Source organism: Thalassophryne amazonica, chromosome 14, assembly GCF_902500255.1.
Source record: "Thalassophryne amazonica chromosome 14, fThaAma1.1, whole genome shotgun sequence".
NCBI lineage: Eukaryota > Metazoa > Chordata > Actinopteri > Batrachoidiformes > Batrachoididae > Thalassophryne > Thalassophryne amazonica.
Window position 1 is genome coordinate 35,051,828 of NC_047116.1, and position 23,799 is coordinate 35,075,626.

The 23,799-nt window shown below is 42.1% G+C and overlaps 1 protein-coding gene across 1 annotated transcript in view; it reads right to left on the minus strand.

Moving 5' to 3' along the window:
* Positions 1 to 23,799, minus strand: part of igf2bp2a (insulin-like growth factor 2 mRNA binding protein 2a) — a 216,242-nt gene that overhangs the window by 19,870 nt on the left and 172,573 nt on the right. The window contains exons 10-12 of the mRNA XM_034187013.1: positions 21,958 to 22,093; positions 18,379 to 18,510; positions 1,174 to 1,296 (exon numbers count right to left, since the gene is read on the minus strand). Coding sequence (XP_034042904.1) covers positions 1,174 to 1,296; positions 18,379 to 18,510; positions 21,958 to 22,093 — 391 coding nt within the window. The remainder of the gene's footprint in view (positions 1 to 1,173; positions 1,297 to 18,378; positions 18,511 to 21,957; positions 22,094 to 23,799) is intronic.

Consider the following 23,799-nt stretch of genomic DNA (forward strand, 5'->3'; position numbering starts at 1 on the left):
AAAAGTTGAATGAACTAAACTTATTTTTATATGGATCATCAATTAAACTTAGTCCAGAACTATAGTAAACATTCGGCCCTGAGTTATACTGATTTAAACATTTTAGTTGCTAAAATTATTATTATGAGTACAATCAAGAATTTGTGTATTTATATGGAAAGCAAAACCTGATTAAGAGGTGCGAAGGTTTTATGAGCGCATTTTGTGTTATGTCGTCTTCTGAAATATTTTAGGAACAAAAGCTTTCGTGTTTGTTGTTACACATCGTGGGTCTGCAGCACTGTTTTTAATTTAACCATAGCAAGGACACTCAGAGAGACAAACTTTGAAAAAAAGAAAAGTTTTAATATATGTTTGTAAAACTCTGCACTCTGCTCGCTGTGTCAGTCGTCACCGCGCTGTGAGACACTCAAACACACCGCCCTCCTCCCCTTCCTTCAAAGTGAAACAGGCAGACAGGGACTCGCTGCCACGAGGGGAAAAAAACCAGAACAAAACGAAAACACAGTCGTTATTCTAAAAATCTAAACTTAAAAACGTTACAAACGCGATAAAAGGCAAACTTGCCTTTTGGCAGCCCAATTGACGGAAATCCATTGTAGCAACGGAGGAATGTAATCCCTGTATTTTACAAGTTTACAGCCCAGTATATGACTCCACTTCTTCATCTTTCTGGAGCTTTATTTTATATTTGTGTGGAATTGAAGGGGCCAGTGGTTGAGCAGTTTAGAGGTTCAGTGTTTTGTGTTGAACTCCATATGCTAAAAAACTGTTTTTTTAAATTACTGAATTGTTTTTTTAATTAAAAAGTAATAATTACAGTATGTTTTAAGTTAGTATAAAATGACATTTTGAATTATGTGGTTTACTTTCACTTTGACAATCAGTCATTTCTAAAATGACAAATAAAAAAATGGACCACTCTATTTCTGTCTCCACATTGTAATTTTACAATTGCTACATCAGTGTCATTTGCTCCATTCCTTTAAGTCTAGACCCTCCAGAGATGACACAATAAAAGATGTTTGTATTAGCTTTGCTAAAGCCACAATGAACCAAATTGTGAATTTCGAGCTTCTGCTTGAACTTGTAAGGCAGAATCAGAAGAGGTAACTGCTGTTTTTCTCTTCTCACAGGAATCGACGCCTTCTGTACGTGTGCTCATTGACCCACCTTGATCGAAGCTCCGGCGAAGTGGGCAAGTTGCTTGATGTGTTGACCCTTCTTGCCGATGAGGGCTCCAACTGCCTGAGTTGGAATAAAGAGGTAGGCGACCTCCTGTTCTGGAGCCTGTTGCTGTGAAACCGACAAAGAGGTACAGTAAGTGATTTACACTTTCAGTTTATAATACTGGCAAACTTGCAATAAATGAAAATGTGGCAGATTATTTTAATTACAAAAATGATTTCAAGAAGCTCAGTGGTTGATATGATAGCTCTATGTGCATGTTTGTGTTGTGAGTAAACCAGTAGTTAATGCTGGTTTTGAATGGGATATTTCCTATTAGGGCTGATGTTTCTACAGTTTTTCTTTTGTTTTTTTTAGCATGGTAAAACTTGTGCAGCCTGGGTTTATAAAAGCGTTTTTTTTTTTTATACAAACCACAGGACAACATTGGGCTGAAAAGTCCCCTTCTAAAAATATTTGCGGTGTTCGAGTGCCTGAGTGAGGGGATACAGAAATCCCAAACCTCAATGCTGACTGACAGGCTGACACGGTCTGGTTTTCATATCTGCCTCAAATTCGCGCTCTGCAGTGTCGCCATCGTCAGCTTTCAAGAAAACGTATGTTTTTTTCCTTCCTCCCATATTTAAGCCGGAGGTAGCTGTTAAATCGTCAGTTTGAATGAAGCTTTACTGAAGCTTCTTTTGGGGCCGCAATGTGGTTTTAAATGTCAACGCTTCTCATGAATCATTTTCAAATGAGACTAATAAGGAATGAGGTGAAATCTTACAACACCTCCGAGGTAACAAGTGACTGTGGTACAGATTTAATGCAACACAATGAGTGCTGGTGGGGGAGAACACTTGCTGGAGGAACTCCGTACAGGCCGCTGAGAGAGTGAGTGTGAAAGTGAAGTGGCACCCGGACTGATCGGGTGGCACTCGTATCCTCACACATATGGGCACAAGCACATACACAGGAGACCCATGGAGTACTCTGTCATGGAAAAATCATGAGAAGGCAAGGAAAAGCCTTCACATCCACCTGGAGGTCTAAACGCCACTGAACATTACAGTAGTGTTCAGAATAATAGTAGTGCTATGTGACTAAAAAGATTAATCCAGGTTTTGAGTATATTTCTTATTGTTACATGGGAAACAAGGTACCAGTAGATTCAGTAGATTCTCACAAATCCAACAAGACCAAGCATTCATGATATGCACACTGTTAAGGCTATGAAATTGGGCTATTAGTAAAAAAAAGTAGAAAAGGAGGTGTTCACAATAATAGTAGTGTGGCATTCAGTCAGTGAGTTCGTCAATTTTGTGGAACAAACAGGTGTGAATCAGGTGTCCCCTATTTAAGGATGAAGCCAGCACCTGTTGAACATGCTTTTCTCTTTGAAAGCCTGAGGAAAATGGAACATTCAAGACATTGTTCAGAAGAACAGCGTAGTTTGATTAAAAAGTTGAAAAACGTATACGCAGGTGCAAAAAATTATAGGCTGTTCATCTACAATGATCTCCAATGCTTTAAAATGGACAAAAAAAAAAAACAACAAAAAAAAAAAAAAAACAGAGATGCGTGGAAGAAAACAGAAAACAACCATCAAAATGGATAGAAGAATAACCAGAATGGCAAAGGCTCACCCATTGATCAGCTCCAGGATGATCAAAGACAGTCTGGAGTTACCTGTAAGTGCTGTGACAGTTAGAAGACGCCTGTGTGAAGCTAATTTATTTGCAAGAATCCCCCGCAAAGTCCCTCTGTTAAATAAAAGACATGTGCAGAAGAGGTTACAATCTGCCAAAGAACATGTAGAAGAATTTTTAGGTCCATATTTGAACTGTGATGAACTATCAAGTGTCCTGATCCGAACTGTATGTCCTCTGGTTGAACTAGCAGGTGTTCAACCCAAAAAAAGGGCTCTATTAGTCATTTAGTCTGTCAGGGGCTTTCCAAGGCCTTTTAGGTGCTTTCCCGCAGGCCACGTGCGGGGGCCTCAGGCCAGCTGCACGTGTGGCTGAGGCCACGTGCGGAGGGGGCCTCAGGCCAGCTGCACCTGTGGCTGAAGGTCTTTTAAAAAAATCAGTTGTAAATCCTTCATGTTTTAATGGGAGCGTTTGTCACATTGAAATAATGGCCTAACACCTGCTTAGGGTTCACTAGAGGACGCTTCCAATAGAAAACCATGTCTTGGGAATGAAATAAATAAAAAAGTCGAAGGAGGAGCGATGCCCGCGGGTCTCCAATAAATAGATGAGCGCGGTTGTCACCTATTCAGTCTCTCTAGAGGACTCAGTTTGTCTAAGCTTTGTGTCGAAGGCTTAAATAAACTTAAAAACTCTGTGCATTTTATCTTGCTTAAGGCTGAATTATTCTAAAGTGTTGTGTCCTCTTTCTAGCATATCACTTGCAATTAGTTTGTGTTATCTAAAAGACGACATCCTGAGAAGACCAAAAAGACGAGCCGCGACAGAACTTGGCGAGCCAGCTTCAGGAGGGTCCAGGGGCATTCCGGCAGCCTGGGGCAGTCCAGCTCATCCCTCCAGACCGTAAATAACAGTGATCACGACTAAAAGGTAAGCAGAAACCTTTTATAATTTCTGCACGATCTGGAGGAGTGAGTCGGGATTTCCGCCCAAGTTGACAGGTGATATTTTTTAATTGCCTCTTACCCAAAAGAACCTGGACTAAGAAAATTGATAAGAGACTAAAAAAAGATAAGATTGAAAATTATCAGGCCTTGTAGATAAAATGCTCAGAAGGTGTGTGTGTTCCCGGGAAAAAGAATGTCTATGTGAGTGAAAGTTCAGGAATGTTCATGAACTCTGGTGCGGAAAGAGTGCGTGGAGAACTAACCTGGATGCTTGGGGAATAATTGGTGTTGAAATTCGTTACTAACGTGCCGGCTGATAGCATGCGCTGTAGGGGTTAATTTAGGGGAGTATACTGACAAATAGATACAAGGTAATACAAGGTTATTTAAAGAGTTTAACAGAGACTGAAGTGAAATAAGTGAGAAAAAAGAGTTTAACAAGAGAATACGTGCAGAGAAAGCACAAGATAAGCGCCTGAGGGGGCGCAGTAGAAATACCGTACGTGATAAAGAGATTTAGAAAGAAAAGTGCAAAGAAGCACAGCTGACAGTAAGTAAAAGAGCTCAATAAAGGACGTCATTTTTTAAGAAAAGAGAAAAACTATAAAAAAATAATAAAATAAATAGAGAGTTAGTGCAGAATACATGAGAATTAATGAAGCAGAAAATAGTGCAGTAAGGCACCAAATACACGCTTGTGGGGCGTGGGAGAAGAATAAGTAATTAAGTACACAGTAATATGAGTTTTTTTATAAGAAAAGAAAAGAGAATATTTTCAGTGCAAAGGCACATTAAGCTCACGAGGAGCTCAGTAAGTGAAAAAAAAAAAAAAGGCAGAAGAAAGTGCAGAAAGGCACAGGATACGCACGCGAGGCGCGGTAAGGCGTAGAAATAAATGAAATATTGTATGCTCAGAAAGGAGCTTGTGAAAATAATATATTAAGCACAGGATACGCACGCGAGGCGCGGTAAGGCGTAGAAATAAATGAAATATTGTATGCTCAGAAAGGAGCTTGTGAAAATAATATATTAAGCACAGGATACGCACGCGAGGCGCGGTAAGGCGTAGAAGTAAATGAAATATTGTACGCTCAAAGAGGGCTTGAAAAAAGTAATATATGAAGTTGCTGACAGCGCCGGAGAAGCTGTCTAACGTGAAGAAGAGATACATGCTTAAACAGAACACATTGGTGTTAAGTGAATAAAAAGGTTGTTTAAAGCCGCGGAGTGAAAAGTGGCAGAAGTCTAGATAGAGATATATAGAAAGTTGTTTTTAATAATTTTTGTGTATAAAGCTTTTGAAGATTGGTGTGTGGGAGAGTGGAGAGTAATCTGTGTAAAGCTGTGAGAACTTGCAGGCTGGCTGACATACAAGATTAATGTGAAAGAGTACGAGGGGGAGGTATTTAGACCCAACAGGAGGACTTGGGAGGTGCATGACAGGCAGAGAGGAAAGTGTGAAACAGAGACAGTGAAGAAAAAGACAGAAGAGTGCTATGTAAATACAGAAAAGGTAGATATTATTTCAAAGAGAGAAAACTAATAAACAAACATAGCAGAAAAAGAAAGAAGAAGCAGAAAAAAAAAAATAAAATAAAATAAAATAAAAATTAGAAGGGAAATAGAAAGTCGGGAGCAAAGACATTAGGAAGTGTTAGGGTTGTAAGAGGATTAAATAAATAAAGTTGGTTATAAATCAAAAGAGTTAAAGCTTAGATTATAATGAAAAAGCTGACAGACTGATCAATGCTTGGGACAGTCATTGATGGGAGACTTAAGTGATGATGAAATAATACTCCCAGAACATTACTTGACTGACGGAGACATCAAAACCCAGGGAATCAGGACACATTTTTGGCTGGAAAGGACCTATTTTGACAGGGTAGGAGCAGAACATTGGCAGGACGAACAAGAGATCGATCAGAAATTATGGCAGATTACTAAGGTAATCAATCTGAAGCAAAAGAAAGAACAATTCCCTCTAATTAATTGGGAGCTGCTGATAAGACGTCTGTGGCATCAGGGTTTAACCCCGTGGCTGGAGCTGCTTTGTGCTGACCCTAATAAAGAACTTAGCATACCATTAAATCATTTAGTAACACTACCAACCGATCCAGGTGAAGAACTGTTTCCTAGGTTGACTCTGACTGTGGTCCCAAGGAAGGTTCGGTGGGAAACAGGTAAATTTTCATATTTAGTTAAAGAAAAAGAAGACGGGCATAGCAGTTGGAAATTTAATCCTTTTAAGGGTTTAAAATACAAAACAGGTGTTACAGCCAGCAAGTTATTGGTCTGGATCAGGACAGCCCCTGAGGGACTACCAGAACACCATAGAAACACCTCACATAGCGTTTGTCAGGGTTACATGGGTAACTCTCAAGGTCAAGGTCGGGAAAGTACCCCGCTAGACTTAGTACTAAGAAAATATCCAGGAAAACGCACTAAGGCCAACCAATGTATGAGAAAGTGGCACAAAAGGTCACATGGGGGCAGGCAATGGCCTTTGGTGGGATCATTTGATGCGGTGATGTGTGAAGCAGTTGCGGTAGAAATACAGAAAAAAGAAATTAAAGATCAGCAGAAGAACGTGAAAAACAACAAAAAACGCACTGAAGAAAAAGAAGTTTTGGCCTTGTTCAAGCAGGAAGCACAGAGGCTACAGCAGAAAAGAGAAAAAATGACAGAGGAAAGATCCAAAGAGACTAAAGCCAGTGCACCGAGCTGGGAAGCAGAGCCACCCCCATATAAACGTCATGATATGGGGAAGACAGCTGGACAATTTGTATTAGGAACTCGTGAAGAGGACCAAGGCATGGATGTGGAGGGCAAATTCACACTGACACTATGTACATCTAGTTTACCTTTACATGTCACCCTGATGTTCGATGCCAAACAAGAACAAACTGACTATGCATGCTGCTGGGATGCATTGATGAATCAACGGCTGCTTCACATAACCACCACAGAAATTTATTTAGGCCCCCAAGGGGCCGCAGCTTCTGTCAAGCTAACTTCAGCTGAACGACAATGGTATCAAGTGCCGAATGCCACACCTCATGTGACCCTTTTAGTCTCAGAAAAGTACGAATCCCATGACCTAGGTCCAATGGTAAAGACAGCCTCAGAAGTTGAAGAATGGCAAAACATGGAAAGTCCACAAGTACATCTGTCAAAAGACCAGCAGTTTATACGAATTAATTTAAAAGTAAATGATGAGGCTATAGCTCAAAAGTGGAGCTCAATCCTAGACCAGAGGGACAGATGGTGTTATCGGCCCAACAAGAGAAATTGTTAGAGCAAATACCACCAGTGGTGTGGTCCAAAAGCAAAACAGATGTAGGACTAGTAAAAACAGCCTTACCAGTAAAATAAAAGTAAAACCGGGAGCAAAACTGCCTCACCAAAGGCAGTATCCATTAAAACCTCAGGCTATTGAAGGCATAAAACCAGTAATTAAGGGACTAATGGCAGCTGGAGTTTTAATAAAAACTGCAAGCCCATGCAATACTCCTATCTATCCTATCCCTAAAAACAATACCAAAGAGTATCGGCTGGTACATGATCTGCGTCCTATCAATGCAATAATAGAAATGGATGCACCTATAGTACCTGACCCGCATACTATACTATCAAGCATCCCTGCTGGAGCAAAATGGTACACAGTAATCGATCTGTGTTCAGCCTATTTCAGTGTGCCTGTGCACCCAGACTCACAACATTTGTTTGCATTCACATTTCTGGGACAACAGCTAACGTATACACGGCTACCTCAGGGACTGAACCTGTCCCCAGCCATCTTTAACAAAGTCCTGGCTGAAGATTTACAACACCTTGATATACCCAGTACATTGGTGCAATATATGGATGATCTCCTAATTGCATCAGAGACTCAAGAACAGTGTGAAAAAGATTCATTAATTGTATTGCATGCATTGGCAGATGGAGGTCATAAAGTAAGTAAGGACAAATTGCAGTTCTGCAAACAACAAGTAGAATACTTGGGAAGACAGTTGTGTGGGACCACGCGATGTATAGCCCCAAGCCAAGTGGAGGCTATAATCAAGGCTCCCAAACCCCAAACAGTGGGACAGATGCTTTCATTCCTTGGGATGGCAGGGTACAGTCGGCCGTGGATTTGTGATTATGCTATAAAAACTGCACCTTTGCGTGCCATGATTAGAGCAGTGGGGCAAACAAGCAATGCAGCTCTCCTCGTCTGGACAGATCAGGCAACGGGAGCTTTTGAGGCCCTAAAAACAGACATGCAATCTGCTCCCGCGTTAGGTAACCCAGATTATGGGAAACCTTTCCATTTGTATGTTACTGAAAAAACTGGATATGCTTGTGCTGTACTAATGCAGGAAACAAATGAAGGAAAACAACCATTGGCCTATTATAGTACAAAGCTTGACAACATTGAAACAGGATTGCCACCATGCTATCAGGGTCTAGCAGCAGCTGCCTTTGCATTTCAAAAAGCATCATCCATAATCATGGGACATGCAGTAACGTTGTACACGTCGCATCAGTTACATGCCCTGCTAACCAGTCAACGTTTTGTCTTAACACAAGCTAGACGCACTGGATATGAAGTTGTGTTGTCCGCCCCAGAAATAACAATACAACGTTGTCACACGGTGAATCCCGCCACCAAATTGACCACACCGTTAGATGGTACTCCACATAACTGTGTGGCAGAGACAGAGAAATTTTTGAGAGCCAGAGAACATTTGTATAATCACGCCATAGATGCAGATCTAACCCTGTTCGTGGATGGCTCATGCTTTCGGGATGCCGCGGGATTGCATGCGGGTATGGGGATTGTTAAACTAAACACGGATGGCGAGACCTTTGAATTACTGGAGTCCCAAGGAATTGATCAGCCTTGTTCAGCCCAACTGGCAGAAATCAAAGCCTTAACTATGGCTTGCCAGATAGCTAAAGATCAACGTGTTAATATCTACACAGACTCAGCCTACGCTTATGGCGTATGTCATGTACATGCAAACATTTGGAAACAAAGGGGATTCCTGAGAGCAGATGGCACCCCTGTCACTCATGGAGAAGCGATTTCCCAACTGTTACAAGCTCTCCAATTACCGTCTGAGGTAGCCATCATTAAATGTGCAGCTCATCAAAAGAATAATAACATCATAGTTCAAGGTAACAATCTAGCAGATGACGCAGCTCGCAAAGGAGCACAAGGAGAAAATATGTTTCCCCTGCTAACCATCCAAGATTGTGCCCCACTGGTTTCAATTGACGCACTGATAGTGGCTCAAAGTAGGGCCAGTGGAGAAGAAAAACGAATGTGGGTTAAACGAGGCGCTATTGAGACACGCAGTCAGGGGCCAGCGGACAAGCTGTGGCGCAGTAGTCATGGACATTTTGTGTTACCCACCAATTTATTACGACATGCAATCATTTGGGCCCACGGACCCGATCATTGTTCGCGAGTCCAAATTATGAACAAACTAAAAGCTGTCTGGTGGTCACCATATATGGCAGCTACAGTGGACCGTTTGTTGAATGAGTGTGAGGTATGTGCACAGTACAAGGTCCGGAAATCATTCACAGCCCCTTTAGCCCACATTCCGGTCCCTGATGGGCCATTCAGACATCTTATGATGGATTTCATAGACATGGGAGCTGAAAATCGAGTTAAACGAATGAGATATGTTTTGGTAGTGATATGCAGATTCAGCCGATGGATTGAGGCAGTAGCCTCTGCAAATCAAGACCATAAAACGGTAGCCAAATTCTTGTGCCGAGATGTCTTTCCAAGATTTGGCATTCCAGATACTATCTCATCTGACAACGGTAGGGCTTTTGTAGCCAAGGTTACACAAGAAACATTCAAACAATTGGGTATCAAACAGAAGTTTGGGTGTGTTTATCACCCTCAATCAAATGGGGCAGTGGAACGGGCTAATGGCATTTTAAAGAACAAACTAGCAAAAATCATAGCAGACAGCAATGGCAAACTAACCTGGCTGGATGCGTTGCCGCTTGCTTTATTGTCAATGCGCTCACAAACTAACCGACTAACCCATTTGACACCATTTGAAGCTCTACAGGTCGGCTGATGCCTATTCCATACCTGAGAGGACCCTACAAAGGACCATCGCTGGAGCAGCTACAAGACGAATGGCATAATTATCTGAGACAGTTAACCCAATACACAAAACTATCTTTTTGCAGGTCAAAGGTGCTACAGAAGACAGAGAAGCAGAGATTCCACTCGAAAATCAGAGCATCCAGCCTGGTGATCTGGTTTACGTCAAGGTGTTCAAAAAGAAGTGGGACAGGCCCCGCCGAGAAGGTCCTTTTAAAGTTATTCTTGCCTCACGTACAGCAGTCAAAGTAGACGGTAAGGACACTTGGTTTCATTTAAACCACTGATGTAGGGTTGGTGGCCCAGCGCCCCTGCGGCCTTGGCAAGCTCGTCTTGGCAGAGCCGCCGGGCCAAGGGGGGAAGCAGGAGAAGCCAGAGACCCTACAGCAGCACAGAGGGACGGCCACGCCTCCCTGCAGCCAGAAGAAGCACCGAGGGAAGGCCACGCCTCCCTGCGGCCAGGCGAACACTGGCCAAGGCGCTCACAGAGACTGATTAAACAAAGACGACGCACAGCTTCAGAGAGTAGTGGATCCCTGCCAGATAGAGCAGCGACAGACTCAGATGCAGACTCAGAGACAACTGGAGACGTAGGCCAACAGACAGACAGAAATACAGACCGACAGATAGACAGGCCACAGGAGACATCAGACTCGGACAGCAACTCAGTAGATTTACCGACAGAAGAACCGCAGGAAGTACAACCCAGACAAAGCACAGATACACCACACATCCCTAGTGACAGCTCATCTAGTGACGGCTCACTTAGTAGCACATCTAGTAGCACATCTCAACAGTCATCAGAGCAATGATTAAGGAATTATTCAAGGGATTGACAATACTACTGGTGGTCAGTATGGGAGAAAATAGACATCCAAACATACACGGACTGTGCCGTGGCCATGGCCGCAATAGCAGCTAAACAAGGCATTCTAAACACAGGAAAAACATATAATTTGGTATACATTAAATCAAAAGCCTACAAGAACATAGGAATACAGGGAAAGCTGGGGGATTACATATTAGGCGAAGCCATTAGCATCAAATGTGAAGAGGAGGGAACACTCAACATAGAGGTAATTTGTGCTAAAAGAGGATGCAGGGAAACCAAGCAAGACGTAACTGTTACAGTACATGAAGCCACAAAATGGGTAAAAATCAAACCAAGGAAAAAGAGGACAATTAGAAGCCTAGAAACAAGCAGTCACTTAGGGAGATGGGATCCCAGTACAGACCTAGCCCGCACACAAGGGTTGAAGACCAATTTATTTTACCAATGGTTGAAATTTTCGGCTAGGCAGATCAGTGAAAAGCCTTGCATAGCCTGTCACCGGAAAGGTGTGATACCTCAGGCTAAACCCCTACCTGATATCAACAACTGTTATAGGAGCCCCCAACATAACCCAGACCAAGCAGAATGCTATACACAATGTGTTATGAAAATGGCAGTAGGTGATGAAAAATATGCTGCCGACAGTAAACTTTGTCCAGTGCCCCTAAGTACAGAAGGAACCGTTCCACCTATGATTAAAATAGAGAAAGGGATGATACACCCATTCTGTATAGCTAAAGGCTTAGTAGCACAATACATAAGCGATTGGCAGGTAGGGACGACCCAGCCAAAACACCACATACAGTGTATGCAAAAGCAGCAAGAATACAAACCGGCCAAAACAGCATGGAACATTACTGTCTGTCACACCCTGCCAGCAGCAGGCATACAGTGTGAACAAATAGTACCGGCCACAGGGGGGTCTGTAATTGGACTGAATCTCACCCATGCTTCATGGGTATCTACTCCAAATTTAGCTAAGGGAACGGTACCCTTAGCTGACATCTTTTGGATATGCGGACAAAAAAGGAAACTCCTGTCATCGCTGTCCCCGAATTGGAAAGGCCTTTGTGCTCCTGTGATGCTCACAGGAGCAATAACAGTAATTGAAATGCCAAATTCAATACAACCCATGCCACAGAAACTTCGTAAGAAAAGAGGAATAATGACGTTTAAACAGACTACAACATCACAGTAAGAAACGGGATACCAGAAGGGATACCCCGACAGTTAGAAGCCATAGACAGTAGCAGAGTTAAAGCAGATGAAGATGCGGATAAATGGGGATGGGCATTGGCTCTGTTCGGGGTTACTCCAAAATCCGTTCTAGGTTCCAGGAGGTGCAGTGGATTAATTACTTGTGGTATAATCAGCAAAGATACCTGAACTGGACATTGGCAGCAGTAGGAGCCTTAACCGAACAACTGCACGCCACCTCGCTAATGACAATGCAAAATAGATTAGCTATCGAGATGATGATGGCTGATGAACAAGGAGTTTGTATTATGATCAAAGCCACCGAATGTTGCACAGCTATTCCCATGCGTACAGGGGAAGACGGAAATTTGACAGAGCTCTTAATCACACTTGAAGAGATGCAACAGGAACTGTTAAGTAACTCATAGGAGGGAGAAATGAAACTGACGATTCTGGATACATTGTAGGGAATGGAATGAATATTGGCCCACTGTTTTCACTGTTTGGGACTCTAAGGAGAGGGTGGATATCATGGAAAGACTGGTTATACCAGATAGGTGTAATCTTGGCACTAACAGGGGTGGCGGTCTTGCTGGTAATATGTTGTGGTATTCCCTTGATAAAATTTCTGGTCAATAAATTGCTTTCATCCACAGTAGGACAGCTCCCACTGTTAGCCATCCGAGCCCTAGAAGAAAGCACAAACGAAACAGACAGAGAACCAGAATATATGGAAATGGATGAAATACCAATTATCCTCCCCGACAGCCCCCAGCTCCCTAATATTGTGGCGTATACCCCAGATAGGGAGGACTGGGATGGACCGTGCTTGGTGATATTGTAGACGAGGAAGAAGACATGCACGCACATTTACATTCACACACATGCACCCACAAAAATGAGGGATAGGATAGACAATATCTGAAAGAATGACATGGAGCTGTAATAATGAACGTATATGTATATTACTAGGACACAGGAGTATGGCTGAGAGACCAGACTCCCCTGATCAGGGACCTATGCCTGATCTGCCTCTATCAAGTCTGATTGGACTCTCAGAACTGTTCGGAGAAGAGGATATACAGGAGGGATGGTCGAGACATGATTGGTCGCCACAGCCGCCATCCATCCAGCAGCTAAACCAGTTGGCAACAGAAGGATCTTCATCGTTCCAGCACCTGGCGATGACGGCTTCACAGAATCTGCCTGCAGCAAGAGTCGGCCCGAGGACTCCACCATCACCTGAAGGACCCTTTGGACTCAGGAACACACCCCTTCCGCAGATGCCATGGAGACAGTCACATGTGCCAGTGGCAACGATACCCTCCAGGGGAGGCAGCCAAGGTCGGCCATATGCAGCAACCCGCCCGAGTGCATCCTAGACCCAATTCACTGCTAGGACCTGTCCCCAGCTTTCCACCCCCAAGGCAGGAGAGATATTCTGATCAGCCCAGTACCTCTGGAGGAGGATCAGCAGGGGTAGACCTTAGCCGAACTCACCCACCAGGACAGAGGGGAGCTTTGTACAGGCTGCTAAATGCCCAGAGTGTCCCACCCACTTGCCTGTGCGACATCAACAATACTCCCCCCACACACGAAATGCCTTCCCCCTTGTACTTCCTGTCCCCTGGACTGCACAACCTTAATCTGGTCATGGTCACCCCACAGGACATGGCAATCTTGGTTCGAGAGCTTCGTCTTCCACAAGAGTCTGTTCCAAAAACCTTGGAGCAGCTCCTGCCCCTCACAAATCACATTCCCCATGAGCTATTTGAGGAAATCATGCCACAACTAAGTCAGACAGCTGCATACCTGTTCAGGATACACCGTGACAATGCCAACATCTCTTGTGCTCAGGAGGGCCTCCATACTCAACTGTGTGGTCTTCAGTCTAGTATGGACATGCTAGCCTGCATGATGGAGCATATGGAAAGGGAACAGCTAGGGCTGGCCACCACCACCCTGAATGTGGGCAAGAATTCTCTGGGGGCCCTGTACAACCTGGCCAAGCAGCACAAGGAGCTGGAAAGATCCATCAGAGAACTGCACGACTGTCTGAAAGCCAGAATTCCTGATCCTCCCCCCACTACCCCTGAAAGGCCAACCTCCCCATGTTCCCCAACTTCTCCCAAAACTTCAGATGCTGAGTAAATGCTGAGGAGCACGGACTGACGTAATGGCACTGAACACGGACTATGATCTTGGTTCTTGAGTTTGAATTGCGGACTGGTTTCAGAAATCTGAGTGTAACTAAAAACAAAGAAGGATATATGTTAGTAACGAAAGTTGGGTAAATGTCTGTCCTTACCATCATCTGCGTAACACAGATAAAGCTAAATGCATACACATAGATATCACATTGCAAAGTTATAAAAAGGGGACCCTTACACGGCGTGTTTGTAGATTTAGTAGTAAAGATGCACCATAGGGACCCCTTTTTTCTTAAATTATAGCATGCCTCAAGAGACATGCATTGCCTAAATTTGGTGTCTGGCCAAAAAGGGCATTAGAAAACAAGCTGAAAAGAAGAAAAACAAAGTGGAGAATGTTGAGAAATGGCCTATAATGAAAACCATTATATGATTGACTAAGGCAAATGACTTAAGGACGGACATGAAGGGAACCATTTATTGTGTTTATCATTTAACTAGACATAGCTGCGCTAACCTTAGAATAGTTTCTTGATTGGTTGACTAAATAGTGGTAACGTAGGGGTTATTTGATGCATTTAAATAATAAATGTGTGACTCTTTAACAAAATAATATGTAGAACCAGGTATAATGGGTTGGAGCCTCTGGTCGAGTGAGACAATAGATGCCAGAAGATGATTGGTTGCACTGATGTCAATGTGAAGCCTTTACTTTGCCATGATTAAGAGGTTGATGTAACTTGTTTATGTGGCCATTTTAAGTGCCTTGAATTACACCAAAACTCAATGTTTGAATGTCACCTTGTGTTGATATAATCCAGCTAATTGCTATGTAGGTTCACCTGCACTGCAATATATTTACCGTGTGAAGTATCACTGATATTCATATCCGCACCAGAGTTATCAGTAACTCGAGTGATGTGTTTTTCTTTTTTATTGCAATGCACAAATGAGGATGTCTTGTCAGTAAACAACCCAAGAGTATAGTTGATGTAATGGGACTCTTTCGAGTCCCAGAGGAGGGACTGTAGAAGAATTTTTAGGTCCATATTTGAACTGTGATGAACTATCAAGTGTCCTGATCCGAACTGTATATTCCTCTGGTTGAACTAGCAGGTGTTCAACCCAAAAAAAGGGCTCTATTAGTCATTTAGTCTGTCAGGGGCTTTCCAAGGCCTTTTAGGTGCTTTCCCGCAGGCCACGTGCGGGGGCCTCAGGCCAGCTGCACGTGTGGCTGAGGCCACGTGCGGAGGGGGCCTCAGGCCAGCTGCACGTGTGGCTGAGGCCACGTGCGGAGGGGGCCTCAGGCCAGCTGCACCTGTGGCTGAAGGTCTTTTAAAAAAATCAGTTGTAAATCCTCATGTTTTAATGGGAGCGTTTGTCACATTGAAATAATGGCCTAACACCTGCTTAGGGTTCACTAGAGGACGCTTCCAATAGAAAACCATGTCTTGGGAATGAAATAAATAAAAAAGTCGAAGCAGGAGCGATGCCCGCGGGTCTCCAATAAATAGATGAGCGCGGTTGTCACATATTCAGTCTCTCTAGAGGACTCAGTTTGTCTAAGCTTTGTGTCGAAGGCTTAAATAAACTTAAAAACTCTGTGCATTTTATCTTGCTTAAGGCTGAATTATTCTAAAGTGTTGTGTCCTCTTTCTAGCATATCACTTGCAATTAGTTTGTGTTATCTAAAAGACGACATCCTGAGAAGACCAAAAAGACGAGCCGCGACAAACACATCAACTGTCTAAAGAGAAATGGAGGAATATTTTGTGGACTAATGAGAATAAAATTGTTCTTTTTGGGTCCAAGGGCAGCAGACAGTTTGTGAGACGACCCCCAAACTCTGAATTCAAGCCACAGTTCACAGTGAAGACAGTGAAGCATGGTGGTGCAAGCATCATGATATGGGCATGTTTCTCCAACTATGGTGTTGGGCCTATATATCGGATACCAGGTATAATGGATCAGTTTGGATATGTCAAAATACTTGAAGAGGTCATGTTGCCTTATGCTGAAGAGGACATGCCCTTGAAATGGGTGTTTCAACAAGACAATGATCCCAAGCACACTAGTAAAGGAGCAAAATCTTGGTTCCAAACCAATAAAATTAATGCCTCGCAGATGTGAAGAAATCATGAAAAACTGTGGTTATACAACTAAATACTAGTTTAGTGATTCACAGGATTGCTAAAAAAGCAGTTTGAACATAATAGTTTTGAGTTTGTAGCGTCAACAAGCAGACGCTACTATTATTGCGAACACCCCCTTTTCTACTTTTTTTTTTACTAGTAAGTCCCTTCGGCTGCTCCCTTGTTTGCACACGGGGTTGCCACAGCAAATCCAAGGTGGATCTGCATGTTGAATTGGCACAGGTTTTACGCCGGATGCCCTTCCTGACGCAACTCCACATTACATGGAGAAATGTGGCAAGGGGTGGGATTCTACTTTTTTTTTTACTAATAACCCAATTTCATAGCCTTAAGAGTGTGCATATCATGATGCTTGGTCTTGTTGGATTTGTGAGAATCTACTGAATCTACTGGTACCTTGTTTGCCATGTAACAATAAGAAATATACTCAAAACCTGGATTAATCTTTTTAGTCACATAGCACTACTATTATTCTGAACACTACTGTATGTCACTGTAAATATGGATGTACTATTTTTGTCAGATGTAAATATCCATCTGTTCTAAGAAAATAAACTTAAAGACCACATACTTGAATTAAGGGAGGGAATAACCTATCCTTCATGCAATGTAGTATTCCATTTGTTTGGACTGCATGAAACAGCCAGAAGAGCAACGAGGAGAACAGCTACAATAAGGTCCGGCTAACTATCATATTTTAAAAATGCATGGATGTTTTAAAATGTTTAATTTAATGAGATAAACATGCCCAGTTTGAACTCCAAGCAGATGTTTTTGTCTATTCACAGCCCGTCTCACGTTTTTTTTCGTGCTTCCATCACGAATGATTCAAATTTTCGTGACGGGTTTTTTTTTTACTCCTATTACTAACCCTACTCCCACCCCCAACCCTAACCTTAACCATAACCAAACCCTACTCCTTCCCCACCCTAACCATAACCACCCTAACCCCTGCTTCACTTTTAATTTCGTGCAGCCAATCGCAGAATGAATGAGAATGAATTTGTGCTGCTGTGATGAAAACGAGGCGCTTTTCGTCACAATATCACAAACCAATAGATTAATGTATATTTTGTGCTCCTGAATCATGACATGCCATGAGACTGGGTTGCTATTCAGTGGCGATAAGAAGCAGTTTCCTCTTGAGTTTTTTGTGCCTTGTACAACATTAATTAACCAGTTAGCTTTTGCTTGCAAATGTGGTGTTTGTGTTATTAAAAGATAATGACAGTTAAATTCATTTCATTTCTTGCTGCATGAACATTTCAATAATAAATGTAAAACATAAATGTGAGTTTTACATTTATAAGCGCTTTATTTTATAAGCGCTTATATATAAGCGCTATATAAATGCAGTCCATTTGAGTTATCGACTGGTACAAATTTCACTGTGTATTTTTGGAAATACGAGTATTCATCTCATTCTCTGCTTGACAACACATCAACTGCTACCTTTGCTACATCATGTGACATTAAAAAAAAAATGCCATTCATGAGTCTCACTCACATACACATCTTTTTTAGGGGAATTTCAGGGCATACACGTTGAATGATTCACACTAACTTTTTTTTTTAAACTTTCAAGCATGCATATGCATTCTCACACTCTGTCTCACACTACTTTGGCTCGCCTGCACCAAGCAATGAGTGGAGACTTTGTTTTACAAACTGACTCATCTGTGGAGAACATGGGGGAATTCTGCCTGTTTCAAACTGTGTACAAACTCATGCAGGAAGACCTGAGTCAATAAACAGTTGTTGTTCTTTAAAATGTTTATATATAAAAACTGTGCACTGCTTCACGTGACTGGCAAAAGTCAAAGGTGACAAAACTTCCCCCAAAGAACTGTTTGTCGGTGTTTGTCTGACTTTTTGCAACCCAGTCTCACGGATTGTTGTGATTCAGCAGAATTAAATATACATTAATCTATTGGTTCGTCATATTGTCATGAGAAGTGCCAAATTTTCATCATGGGAGCACGAATTCATTCTAATTAAGGTTGGGGTTAGGGGTAGGGTTAGTAATAATGAGTTAAAAAACTCCCGTCACAAAAATTTTAATCATTTCGTGACAGGAGGACAAAAAAAAAAGGTGAGACTGGGCTGCTTTTTGCCCTACCTACAGTACATCTGCAAGTGGCAACAGTGTGTGAAAAGATTCTACTCACTAAGAATGGGTTGTATCCTGCTGCCGCCACAGGGGGCACTGTACCACGTGGTCCAGCAGCAGGGGGCAGCACCGGCAGACCCGAGGAGAAGATGCCCAAAGCACTCAAGGTTGGGAAAAGATTGGCTTGTTGCTGTAGAAACAAAACAAAAACAATACCTCAATAGGGTGAATGGAAGGATTTTATTTTATTTTATTAAATCCTCATAGTAATCTCGCATCATAGATAAGTTAACTTTATTTATTTTATTGTAAATTATTAATCACAAAGTCAAACATTTTTACTTAATAAATGAAAATATAAGTAAGTTGCCTGTAACAGCAAGGGACACAACTGTAAGTTGATATATTGACTATCAGCCCTTAAGTGGCATTGTTTCGTTCATGTTAGCAACAGTATTCACTGAAAAAAAATTGGAAAAATTCACTCTGGAATTCCAAGTAAATTTTACTTGCATATATTAGTTTATCTAAAAGAATAACTCAAGTAACATTTACTAGCAATTATCAACTGAATATTTTCATTGAATTTTACTTTGTCTTTATTCATAAAAAGTAAATCTTTTTAGCTGTTCCTTGCCAGTGGAGGGAGAGGAAAATGTGTCACTCTGGGGGACCTCTAAATCTTATCTGATTGAGTTCAAATTTGGTCTGCACCTATAAAACCCCAAGCGTAACAAAAACGACATGTGGCCCAAAGTCTCTCACAACTTTTATTTTTTCACTATATAACATGAACAGCCCTGTCCAGAGGAAAATCCTTGTTTCTCGCTGACAGAACACACTGATCACCATCTTACTGTAAAGAGGGCTGATTGTGAAAGAACACCCAGTTCGTCCTCATTACTGCCACTGGCGTGTCCCTGAGGACGCGTCTGGATTGCCGATTGCTCCAGTGGAGTGGCTCAGCGGCCGACAGATCAGACTGAAGCCCTACTGCTCAGCTTCCAGGTGGAAATGTGTGTAACTGTGTGAGTGTGAACCTGAAGTACCTGAATTAAAGAGCACCATTCACGGAGTGTTATCCACACATAAATAACAAACAAAAACTCAAAGACCTCAGGTCAAAAAACTGACACTAATATACAGTGAAGATAAAAATGAGATATATAATGCATATAATTAGAAACTAGTCCCTCTGAGTTCAGAAGAAACTAAGCACAGATTAATGAGAAGTTGTGGTCAAAGTTGCATTTTGAACATCTCACTCTAAAGCTATATTTATATGATTTTAAAAATTATTACTGAGACACATGAGTGTTATAATACAAATGTGGGTTTAAATGACCCCCAAGGCCCCACAACCCCTTGATTATGATGTTAGTAAAACACCATTGCACTGAACTGGGTTTATTTGGCGATAAAAGTACATGTACATAAAATACTTAAAACAACTATTGCCAAGGATAAAACAATAAAGTATACAGCTTTGTGGCATGTTGGATGCAGCAATGCCATGGCACCATTTTTCAGACTACCTCGGCCGTATGAGCATTGTGTTCTTCATAATTTACAGTTGTTCAATTAAGATCCTATTGTCTTAAGTACAATTTGTACATATGCAATGTTCAATAAATCCCCTCTATCAATCAGTCAATCAAAAATAATATTTCCGTTTAATGGCATCTGCAGGAGAACTTGCTTGTGTGTGTGTACATGAGCTTTTGGCAAGAGCAGAAGTTGTGCAAATCAAGGAATATTTGTAGATCATCCGCTGTGCATTTGCAGGTATTGATGAGAAATTCAATCCACACGAAGTTAGCTTTGAGTTAATGTTCGCTAAATGTTTGCAGCTAGCTACCAGCCTGTGACGTCACCACGCTAATGTCCGCTAAATGTTTTGCGGATCCTTCCAAAGGTGTTAGAAGGTTACAAAAACAGCGTTTTCAGTTTTAGAAGTGTTTATTTATTGCTAGTGTTTGCATAATATATGAGAAAGGTGTTATTTCTAGCTAGAAACGAAGCAAAGTTAGCAGCTAGTGACACCAGGAATTGACATCACCATGTTAACATCCGTAAGATCATACCATAAAAATAGGAGCAGAATGTGACATTTTAACCTCTTAAAATACCTCTCAGAATAGGTCCAGGTTAGCCATCTTTGAACTTGTCTATGGTCTGTCTCCCAACAATGTTCCCTGCTAATTTAAACACTGTAGCAGTAACAGGACTGAACTTATGCTAAGCACAGACAGACGGATGGACGAAAAGCCTTCACAGTACCCGATGGCCATATTTGATGGCCTCGGGTAAAAATGTTGTTAAATGTCAATTATAATGTTACAAAGCAATACTATAAAGACAGTAACAGTCCTTTTCAGGTGAATAAAAATCAGATTGTTTGTAGGTTTACAGTCCATAATTAATAAACTAATCAAAATGAAGATAAGAAATCACTCAAAGTAATTCAGCTTTAAATCTAATTGGCAGTTATTAACACTTTTATGATTTCCAAGCTTTTTGATATTTTGCAATATTTTTGTCATGGTTTTTGCACAGCACAGTATGTTACCACTAACACTATTTTATATTTGTGTATTCATTTCTGTGATGGCACCAAAACAGTGAGCTCTCCCTCAAATTATCACCAACCTGCATGAGCAAAATATCTATTCAAACACGCTGTCCATCTGAACATGTGTCACTGTATCTCCGAGGCCCTTGGCCACAAACTAATCAAACGTAGCACATGGGTAGTCCCACCAATGGGAACGATTACCATAGTAACAGGGATGAGATTTGCATGTTAATTAGGTCACAGAGTTGGTGAGTATAAAATCACATTTTGGCTCATACTGGCTATATTGCACACCAACGTCTGACACAGTTATACCCACAAGGTATAATTTTAGCCACAGCTGGGCGAGGATTTGCCTGTGGTTTATTCTGCTTCCATGGCCATGAAAGCTTTTAGTGTAATATCCATATTGTTACGCTAGATGGCCCTACGTGCTTTCTGGAGGCGCGGGTGTCACTGTTGCACTCATTGGCTGGTGCAGTTTCCCAACTTCCTGGGTGATAACAAAGAAGGAGGAAAAAAAAAATCAGTTACAGTTTGAGTAATCGTTACTCTTTCTGACACTATCACTGATGCTTTAGATCTCTGTATGACTGTCATGCAAACGAGGGCGTGCTGCATACGATATCATAACTGTCTTTCTTCCGCTGCTGCTGAACTCACAGGTTGCACCGGCCTCTGATGTCATCAGGGCAGTGAGAAAGAGGAGCCGGGTGAGAGAGCATCTGACAGATATCAGATGGATGCTGGGAAACGCACTGTGTTAGAGCAGGAGTGCAGACACGCAGCGGGGGAAGGAGTGAGTCAGAGACATTCTGCGATGAAACACTCGAGTCACAGATGATCGTTTACTGTTCTCCGTTTACCGACCGGCACAACAAGCTGCATTTGTAATGCTGGCGGTAAGGCACACGAATAGGATGGCGATATTACCCTGCTGCCCTGCAGGGATCACCTTGCCCATCTCTGCGTGAGTCAGCGTGACATCATATCCCCAAAGCTGACACGAGTGCGGTGGCTGATGACCGCACGCGGTAACCTTTTAGTTGCTGTTTGACTTACGTTCATAGCAACAATGTCATTCTCGTGGGCTTCTCTCAATTTCTTCGTGATCTCCACCTCGGCATTACAACACGCCTCCATGCTGCCCTTCACCGTGACGGTCCTCTCACTGTTGTAAATGGTTACGTCATACACCCTAATTCATAATTTCACACACATAAGACACACACAGACACACACACAAAAAAAAAAAAGAACATGCAAATGAAATGACAGCAGGCTTACTGATATTCAGCTCACATAGTCGTCTAAGTCAGATGTAACTGGGCTGATTTTAATTACATCTTTGTGTTCTCATCTCACTCAAGTGCAAGTTGAGTTGTGCCATTAACATCAACGTAGGATTAAAACTCCCTGCTGTCATGTTGTGATATATATAAACAACTTGCTGATGCTGATTGGAGCAGAGAGTGCAACATTGTAAGCAACAAATTATTTGATTTTCTCTTCTATCTAAGCCATAATATCAGAGGTGTCATCCACAAGCAAATATAAGGAAATCTATCTTGTGCCGGTACAACATTTGTATAGATCAGGTGAGCTGACCACAGCAGTGCAGAGCAAATGTAAGACTGGGCATAACTGCAAATACATCTATTGGAATAACTTTCAAAAAGTACATTGTAACAAGCAAAGTACCTGTCCTTCAGATGGTGAAGAAAGAGTGTACCGTATTTGCCGCACCATAAGGCGCACCTAAAAGCCTTAAATTTTCACAAAAATCGGCCGTGTGCCCTATAATCCGGTGCGCCTTATGTGCGCACTGAATTCCAAAATTTGTAAAAACAACCGACGTTGTCTTTGACCGTCGGAATATCGGACCATTTCCCGCTGACACAAGGACGTAATACGTAAAGTACGTGCGCTAGCAGCGTAGAGTACGTACCCTGGCAGCGATAAACCAATCGGAGAACATTACGTAATACGTAAAGTACGTACGCTGGTAGCGTAGAGTACGTACGCTGCCAGCGATAAACCAATCAGAGAAGAGTCCGTGAGTCCGTGGTATGTACACTTACCTCCGCCACTCCTCCGGTAGTTACTGTATACTACAGGTATCCTGCAAAACAACATCTGTTTGTCTAAGGACCCCCGAAAATGGCGCCAGCGAAGAGACATGCTTACGAGGCACAATTCAAACTGCAGGCTATCAGTTACGTGGTTGTTCATGGGAATAGAGCAGCTGCGAGAGGAAACAAGAAAATGAACTACGCCAAGTTAAAAAGACCAAACGGAGTTTCCGCAGAAACAAAGTGAGGTGGCCACAGCTAGAAGACCAGCTGTTCAATTCAGACACAGAAGATGAAGACTTCGATGGATTTGTGACAGAACCATAATAAAAAATAATGTGAGTACCATATTGTTAAATACCGGTAGTTCAAAGTTGTTAAAAAGTTCAAATAAACTCACCGTTTTGCTTCCGTGACCTTTTTTTTTTGTAGACTATATGTTTTAGCGTGCGCCTTTTGTAAGGGTTAGGTACCCGCTAATTGAGGCCGCGCCTTATAATCCGGTGTGCCTTTTGTAAGGGTTAAGTACCCGCTAATTGAGGGCGTGCCTTATAATCCGGTGCGCCTTATGGTGCAGAAAATACGGTACTAATTGTGGGTCACTGACCTGGGAAACTGTGCAGCAGTATACTGAGACAATGTATTAGCTTCCAAAAAAAAGCTGTAAAGCATTTTGAAGTAGCAGCGATAAGAGACACACTGACCCCTAGTTTAAGAAGCTTAAACTTAATCTTTTTTAAGTCCTAATGATTATGAAATAACTGACTCTGTAGTGTAATGAAAATGGGTGTAACTTTTAATTTTTTATGATTGTTATGAAGTGGTCAATAAA